We start from the raw sequence: 8,857 nt of genomic DNA on the forward strand, positions 1-8,857 counted from the left end.
GGCATGTTATTGTTCATTAAATTTATCTTACCAAAATAAAATGAATTTGGAATATTTTTGTTTCACTTAACAGTATTTCAGTAGGTTTTGTCTTAGTATCTGATGTCTTTTGAAAAACAAAATCCACAAATTAACAACTGTCATAAACGAACAGATTTCCTATTCTTTCATTCAGAAGGAAGATTTAGTCCTCTAGCTTAGGGACTCCAGCAAGGGCATAAAATTTTCTAAAAATAATTCTAATATCGAAGAGTAGTTTGGAGGAAATATAACTACTATGGCAGGATTTTAACATGAAGTATAAGGATCCTTATAGGAGTCACATATGTGCCTTAGGAAGTCCATAAGAGCTCACTGAAATAATGCACAAACTGTAATACTATATACAAACACATTTTCTGGGGACAGAACACAGCTCTCATTTTTCAAAAAATCCATGACCACTCCCCACAGCCCAAATTAAGAACCATGAAGAAAAAGGCATCTAAGTTTGTGAATACGGATACTAATAAAAATATTAGAGTATGGTTTTTGTTCATGTTTATCATCTACTTAGCCATAAGAGCCATTTTGTTAAAACACAAAATTGCTGATTTTTTAAATTAAGCCACTATTCTTTAAGCCCTTTTTTCTGGTGCTATTACAATTTCTTACAGGCACTGGGTAACTAGCTTCCTTTAGCTTAAGGAAACACAGGAACGAAGTCTTCCTGTGTTGGCCATTTGCAAGCTGATTTTATAAAACAGAGATGGCTTTTTTCTATTATTTGGTATTTTAGTTAAGACTCATGAAACTTGTTTTTGGCATTCTAGATACTAATAAAACATCCCAATGTAACTATTACTTAGATATTTTTATTTTAACAAGAACAGATACTTCATGTATGCCCTATTATTAGGCTATCACAAATCAGTCTACAGTAAATAAAGCCCAGTTGCCCCCTGGTTTGACCATTCATTCAATCACTATGAATTATGTGTAGTGCTGTATTCTTTACTACTTTACTCCAACAACTTTAAAATACCAGTTGAGGGTGAAATGAAGCAAAAGAGACCTAAAGCTGGGGTCTCTGCCATTCCCTAACATATACAAAACAAAGGGAGGGTAGCAAAAGAGTTATCTGCAGTGTGCTTCTGGACCTTCTCAGAGACCTGACCAAGCTTTAAACTTCGTGAATAAATCTCAACTCCTCCAGGTGTTCTTTCTCTGAACAAAAAAATATACACTTCCCCTAAAATGGTTAGAGCATTCCAGTTTATCCCATTCTGACCCTTGGGCTTTTTAAATTTAGTAAATTTTAAAAGGTTAAATTTGTTAGCTTGGAGCCTAAAAGTTTCTGTGTATCCATGCATGAAATTCAAACAGATGAAATGATCAAAAAACCCCATCACTAATAAGAACCAAAGACAAAATCCAGATGCAGAAAAGTCTTTTATACAGTATGTAAACTTCTTTTACTCATACCTTAACCCATTTAGTTAAACATTAGGTCCTACTATGTGGCCCAGCTGTAGGGATTCACAGTAAATAAAACATAGTTCCAATTCTTGAGAGAGTCTATCAGGAAGATTTCAAACTTCTAACGCTGATTAAAAGAACATGCAAACATTGCAGCCTTACTTGAGCATTACACAAATTCAAAAAGCCAATACTGAAGGTAGCCAGAGGCAATTTCTGCCCACCCTGAGCATCTGTAGTAATATTTCTGCAGTACTCGTCATCAATACCACAAAAGAAACAGATGGGAATAGTTTTTAATTTTATTCTTTACTCAGGATATTTATTGAGTACATGTTATAATGATACTCTATACTTAAAGGAGAAAATGATAACTTGCTTTAAATCTAAACAATATACTATTCTTATAGCAGACCGTAGCAATTTCCCTCCTTTATTAAGTTTTTATTTTAAGATGTATCAATTTGTACTCCTCCTAAAAGGCTGGCATTAAAATACAAAAAAGATGAGTTTTTTCCTCCTGCTTCCAAAATTCTTGTTACCCTAGATGATCACGAGAAGAGTTAAAGGTAAAAAATTAACATGTACAACACATCATCACAACTCCCAGCTGAATTTTTTCCATATGGCACTTTTGTAAATTAAAATTACTAACTAAATCAAAGATCAGCAAGTAGTTGTGAAGTGATGAAGACTTTAAACCCTAAAGCAGCTATGTAATTAATCTGGCAACTTAACTTTGTAATTCAAACCTAGTAGAATAATTTAGAGGTAAAAAAATCCTAATAATTTTAATTTATGATGTGGGAGTATATCTATATATGTATATAGATATGACCACATTATAAATTTGTGTGTTTTTGGGTTTTGTTTTTTTTTTTTTGGTCACCTCTTCCAAGATCAATCAAGAGGAAAACAGTAATTCATTTAAGTTAGAACTGGGCACACCTTTTAAAAAATGTCAACAGTATGTTTCCTTTAGATGGCATTACAATAAATGTTCTATATAACTGTTAGCTGAAGCCTTAGATAAGAATAAGGTCTGTTGTGAGAACAGCATTTATCATTGCCCAAGAGTTCAGAAAATGTTGCAGATTTTAAGATATTTAGCTTGGACTACTATAGATAACTGAAAGATGTTCCTCATTTTAAAAAGGCAAAGTAAATTTACGTTATTTGACTTTTTGCGTGAGAATGTCACTCAAGTTTTCTAAAATGGTAACTCTGAGTTTACATTAAACCTTTCCGACATGAAAAGTACAGATATGAGCAGAATATTCACTAAGTAAAATGAAAATATTACCTGGTTTCTAAGGCACACTGTTAGTTATACCATCTAAAGTGGGATTTATTTGATGAACTGCATTAGCTCTCAGAACATTTGCTGCAAGTCATGTAGAAAGAGGCAAGTATTCACATAATACGTTAGTCTATTGTCAAGAAAGATACTTCAACTAAAATATGTCAATCCTCACATCTGAAATCACTTAGACATTACTGATGTGATATCTGGAAGAGTTCCTGTATAGAAGGTTTTTTAGACTGACAAACATGTTCAGTGCTTTAGAGGGCTGGGTGAACTCAGTTCTCTTTTGTTCAACAATGCCTCATCTCCACTGCATAAAGCTTGGTCTCCAGTTCCACTATCCAATGCCTGCCTTACATTAAGTTGTACTTAGTTGGTACTGCATAAAGTAACAGTGTTATAAAAGGCCTCTAGATCACAAGGTTCAAATGTAATAGCTGGTTTCATTAATGTTCCAGGAGCAAGAGAACCCTCTCCAATAATTCTCAGGTTGATAAATTTGATTTTCCACGTATTTTCTACAAAAGGGCAGCGTATGAGTCCAAAAATTTGTTCAAAAATGCCCAAACAAGTATTCCCTCGGTGGACAGTCCCAGCAACTCCAACCATAACCAGACCATGCGGAGAAGAAGCACATTTCAGTCCACGGGAATCTAGGTTGGGACTGAGAAAAAGATACTCTTCTTTCACTAGTGACAGCAGACGAAGGCTCACAATTTCTGCTCCATAATAGTCTATCACATTTTGTTCAGAGGTGTTGTAATAAAACCTAAGCTTGACATCGTGCCAGAAGTGCTGTGGCCCCCATTCATCTTGAGGTGGTCCCAGAAAAGGATTCTGAGAATTAAGAAGTTCAAAGAACCAGTGACAAAATTCTTCTCCTAATCGACGAAAATCAACTTTTTCAGTTTTATCTTCTTTTTCCTGCTAAGATAAATAAAATATAAAATATAACCAAGGTCAGTTCTCACATCTTTTTTTCTACCTCGTCTGTTTTAGAGCTAAGGTTTCATATGCTGAGTATAACAGAAGCTAAATAAACTACAAGTGAACTCACTGAACCCATCACGCACACACTGTTCTTCCAAAAAGGGGAAAAATCATTTTAGAATTTCCCACCTTAAACATCTGAAAATTCAGCTGAGATTAAGATTTAACAAAGCCTCCAAAATAGCAGCATGAACAGTCAACAATGATTTACATAAGTATTTTCTCTTGATTGTGTCAGTGGTTTCACAATGTCTGTCCAAGCAGCATGTATGCTTTAAATGGATACACTTCTTTGCATATAAACTACACTAAAATAAAGTTGGTAACAAATAAGAATTTTTTACTATCTTTAAACAGAGTTCTAATACGACTATGACTGAAAATACATTACTTTTTATGATTGGGATTATTTTTGTACTGTTATTTCTTTTTTACAAAGGGTAATGTTATTGCAAAAATATACCTGACAAGCTTGATTTTACTCATCTATGTGAATAGATGAGAACATTCCAGAGCACAGTACCTCATTTTGATGGTAAGAATCTTTTATTGACAGAGCACCCATGATTATGTCTAAATCTTGGGACTTACGGACTATTTCCTTCTATCTTCAAAAGCCTATTTACACAGATGCTATCATTATTGTGCCTGCTTTATAGATAAAGTAAACAGGGCTCAGGAAAGTCAAGTTACTTGCTCAAGTTCACACCTAGCATAGGGCAGGACCTATCTGAAGTCACATCTGTATGATTTCAGAGTCAACATTCTCTTTAGCATATTAAGAAAGCTCTTAGAAGATCCTTTCCTAACGTGAAAGCAAATGCCTCTTACTGTAAAACCTCACAAATTCAAAGTATGTAGTTTAAAATTTGCAAATTCATGGAAGGGGCTTCTGGAGTGGGTGGCAAATTTCTATTTCCTGACCAGCATGGTCATTACAAATGTTTTTGCTTCATGGACATTTATTAAGCTATATATCTGATTTGAAAAGGGGGTGGTCTTTCTGTGCTTTGTTTAAAAAAAAATAAAATAAAAAAATAAAATTTGCAAATTGCCTAGAGTTCATACAGTCAATATTTAAATATTCACAGAGTACCTAAAATGTCCAGTGGATACAAAGAAATAGGAACAGACAACGTCAGCTGGAGGAAATTATTACAAGAGGATTTTTCCTAGCTTAAAAAAAAAAAAATCAAATGTAAAAATTACTTAAGTTTCTCTCATAGAATTTTTACAATTTAATACCTTTAGATTAATTAATTGTGTGTGTGTGTGGATTGGATTTGTAGAGTGTTCCAATTTGTGTGTGTGTGTTCCACATACATACAAATTAATACCAAATTAATACCTTAATACTGGTCTTCCTTTAGAATGCAAAGGATATGATGTGAAGCTAAATTATAAAAGCCAAAATATTAGCCCTGTTCCCACAGATCTAGGATTATCTAAAGAGTTTAGACAGAACTATGATTTAGGGTATAAATATAAGATCTATTTTACCTGTTGAAATAGTCTCATGTCCTCTGTCTTAACTGGCTCTGGTGTTTCCTTCAATTTCAGATGTAACTGCTTTTTCCAGTAATCCTTTGCATGCTGAATAAGATTGTGCTTTTCAGTAGCTGGAGGTATAATAACCCCCTGTGTTGCCAAGTACTTAAATATGACTTCTCGGTGGACTTTCTTACGCTTCAAAAGTTCTTCTGCACTTTGACTGTACAATAATATTGCACGAATGGCATCTAGAAGGAAATTATAAAGATTAGTAGAAAATCACAAGTCACTTGTAAATCTGTCCAGGGTCAGCAGAAACCCTATCAAATAATATTTATAAATTCTTGTCATGGCATTACTCTTTTTGCATGAGATGGTAATTTTTAAAAACCAGAAAGTGGGTTGTCAGATTTTGGGTTTAAAAATTTTTTTCTTTATGTTTTAAACTTCCCTACCTAAACTTACTTACCTCTTCCTTTCACTTCTCATAAGATAGTAAAAGTTTTGCATTTTTTTAAAAGAATGACATGTTTTGAGAAAAAAATTTGAGCCAGAGAAAAAAATTTTTTTCTAAGAAGGCCAATGGACCTAAATTCATTTATAATCCCTAACATAGGTAAAATTACAGTTATTTTAGATGTGCAAGGACGTTTAAACTCCTTACTCTATAGACAATGAAAGTTGAGAATATATGAGGTATCAATAATCATGCTTCTAAGAAGTGGCAGAATACTTGTATTCTTTTTTTAATTTAAAAAAAGGTGTTATATTAAATAACAGATCAAAGATTATTTTTTACATGCATAAAGAATACAGAATAGCAAAAAAATGAAGTCCCATGTATATACAACATAACTTAAGACATAAGATATTACTAGTATCTTTGAGGCCCTCATTTTAACCCTCCCTACTTAATAGTATTCCCTCTCTCTACTCACCCACCTTAGAGATAGCTGCTATCCTAAATGTTGTTTATCAATACCTTGCTTTTCTTTATAGTTGTACAGCATAACTATGAACTCCTAAACAATACAGTTTGGTATTTTTGGAACACTCTATAAATCCAATCCACACACACACACACACACAGTCTTTCATATTCAGCTTTTCACTTAATGTTGTTTCTGACATTAATCTGTGGATATATGTAGCTCTAATTTTTCGACTGTTAATTCATTTAACTGTACCACAGTAAATTATATGACTACATCACAAGGTTATCTATTCTGTTCATAGATTTTTACTGGGTGTGTCCAATTACAAACACCATCACTTTGAACATTTTCATAAATGTCTCCCAGTGCACAGAGGGGCAAGCAGCATGAGGGTCATCTGGGAGCTGAAGAAATGCTGAATTTCTGGGCTCACTCCACAACTACTGAATCAGAATCTGCATTTTTCACAAGAATCCTGAGGGACTGATTCACAGGCACATTCAAGCTTGAGAAGCTCAGGTCCAGAATATAAACCCGGAAGTAAGCAAATAATTCCACTTAGAGATGATGTCAAACTTGTTTTCCAAAGTTCTAATTTACACTCCTCCAATTGTCAAAGACCTGCTTTGCACGATCACCACGTTTAGTTTTTTGCCAATCCGGTAGACAGGAAAACACTGTGTTTCGGTTTTCATTTCATTGCTTTTTAAAGAGATTATCTTTTCATAATAAATAAACAGAGATTATCTTTTCATATGCTTACTATTTTCTTCCTCTCTGAGAAATGCCCTCTCCTAATCATTTAACATTTCTGTACTGGGAAGTTTCTTTTTATTTGCTTTTAGACCCACCATCAATTAAATCCAGCATTTTTATCTATTACAATTTTAAACTCACACTCACAAGGACTGTTAGGTGGTGATTAGCACGTGAAATATATAAATACTTAAGAACTATATTAAGTCTAAAACTATCTGCATTCGAAATTCTTAGGAATTTCTTAAGTTTGAGGAAACATTAAGTTTGAAGTTTCAAATGAATGATTTTCTTAAATGGCAAAAACGTAAATCCAATTTAAAAGCAGAGAAATGCAGATTATGCTTTTGTAGTTATTTAAGTCATACTAACATAGAAGTTTGGAGTTTTCACATTTTAAAGTAAGACTGTCCCGATGATATGCCAAGTGAAATACACACACAAGCTTCTTGATTACATTTTTATATGGAGTAGCTAGCAATCAATATTGATTGAATATTCATAACCCTTTAAAACTACAGAAATGTTTATTTGGCTCTGAAAACAACGTATTCCTACTACACAAAACCATCTCAGAAAAAAAATTAGATCCCAAAAGAGACATGGATTCAAACTATCTGCTCTTTTGTTACAGTAGTTTTAACTACGAGGCTGAAAGTGTTTATATCCTCCCAGAGGAGTCAGTCAGCAGCTGACTCCTCAGATCCGCCGAAACTGAAAATGAAAAACACCCTGGAAATTCTGAAATCACTATTCACGTACTCTAAATTCTCGAAAAAATAAGCATTTGCCCATACATCCAGCAGATAAAACCTGGAAGCAGAGCCGTCTGCAGTGCCACCACCTCTCCCGGGGATCTGGCGCTTCAGGGCCGCCTGAAGGCGCACAGCGGCTCCCAGGCCGGGAGGCGGCGGCGGCGGCAGAGTTCCGCCCCAGCACCGTCGGGCCCCGATGCGGGGCGAGGTCTCGCACCTCCTCTACTCCCACGTTCTGGCCACCTGGGGCCCGAGGGGGCGTCCGCCCTTGGGGAGAAAAGTCAACACTTACCTTGGCGGTCCTCAGGCCGCACCAGGCGGTTGGTGATGGTGTCGCACAGGGCCATGATATCATCGTTGTCTAGTAAGCCGAGGAGGTTACGACAGCCCTCCATCTCTGGAAAGCTGAGCCCCGACATCTCGACCCCCAAAGGAGGGGGGGAAAAGGACTACCCAGTGACGCCGTCCCTGCTGGCCCACCAGGCCGGCGCCTAGGCAACATACACCGGAAGTGCCTTTCCTGTTGTTCTCCGCCAAAGGGCCTCCGGTATTCCAAACCCCTGGGCGGAAGTGATTGCCAACAAGGTCAATCAGGAAATGTGGTGCTCCGACTTGTCGTTCCGGGGTGGACAGGACGGAGGGGAATCCAACGGATCTCACTTTAGGAACTACCGCGTTTGCACCGAGAACAGCGATCTTCCACAAGGAACCTGGTTCCGGAAAGCGAAGCCCTTTACTCTGAGGAGTCCAACCTCCAAAAATGCGCCGGGGAGGGCTGCGCAGGTGCAGGTGCGTGGAAAGCGGGTGGCGGTCCCTGCGCACGGCGAGCTCCCGTGATGCCGCGGGGCCGGCCAATGGAGGCGCCTATTCCCCGCCCGTGGGTCTGACCCCCGGGAGCGCTTGAACGTCCTCTGCGGCCAGTTCTGAGTGGGGTGCACCTGTAGTTTGATGTTCTTAAATTACGCAGTACAGTATTAAAATGATTTGGTTCTGTTTAGCAATAGACTATGAAAGGTTAAAAAAAAAAAGTCACCTATCACATGCCATGCCTTCTTGCTTTCATCTCTAACGGATCGGCTGTTGCTTGATTCCGGTCCTCTCCAGCTTGGTTTTAGACGATGCTGTATCGCGAGCAATTTAGGGCTGGGGACTCTGGAAGCCAGATT

At 36.9% G+C, this 8,857-nt stretch overlaps 1 protein-coding gene across 2 annotated transcripts; it reads right to left on the reverse strand.

Annotated features, from left to right (window-relative positions):
* Positions 1–827: 827 nt before the first annotated feature.
* Positions 828–8,471, reverse strand: C1H3orf38 (chromosome 1 C3orf38 homolog). Of its 2 annotated transcripts, none has more exons than XM_027586419.2 (3): positions 7,984–8,471; positions 5,255–5,493; positions 828–3,688 (listed from the first exon to the last, which is right to left on the reverse strand). In XM_027586419.2, the coding sequence occupies exons 1-3, from the start codon at positions 8,108–8,110 to the stop codon at positions 3,134–3,136; spliced, it is 921 nt and encodes a 306-aa protein (XP_027442220.1). In that variant the 5' UTR covers positions 8,111–8,471; the 3' UTR covers positions 828–3,133. The 2 variants fall into 2 exon arrangements, with proteins under 2 accessions (XP_027442220.1, XP_027442219.1); XM_027586418.2 differs by having other exon boundaries at positions 833–3,691; positions 7,984–8,468.
* Positions 8,472–8,857: the final 386 nt, after the last annotated feature.

This window comes from Zalophus californianus, chromosome 1, assembly GCF_009762305.2.
Source record: "Zalophus californianus isolate mZalCal1 chromosome 1, mZalCal1.pri.v2, whole genome shotgun sequence".
Classification (NCBI taxonomy): Eukaryota; Metazoa; Chordata; class Mammalia; order Carnivora; family Otariidae; genus Zalophus; species Zalophus californianus.

Coding starts and splice junctions, on each gene's coding strand:
- C1H3orf38 (XM_027586418.2), bottom strand. CDS start 8,110: ATGTCGGGGCTCAGCTTTCCAGAGATGGAGGGCTGTCGTAACCTCCTC. Junction 5,494..7,983: donor GCGGCCTGAGGACCGCCAAG/GTAAGTGTTGAC, acceptor ATTTCCTTCTAG/ATGCCATTCGTGCAATATTA. Junction 3,692..5,254: donor ACATGAGACTATTTCAACAG/GTAAAATAGATC, acceptor TATTTATCTTAG/CAGGAAAAAGAAGATAAAAC.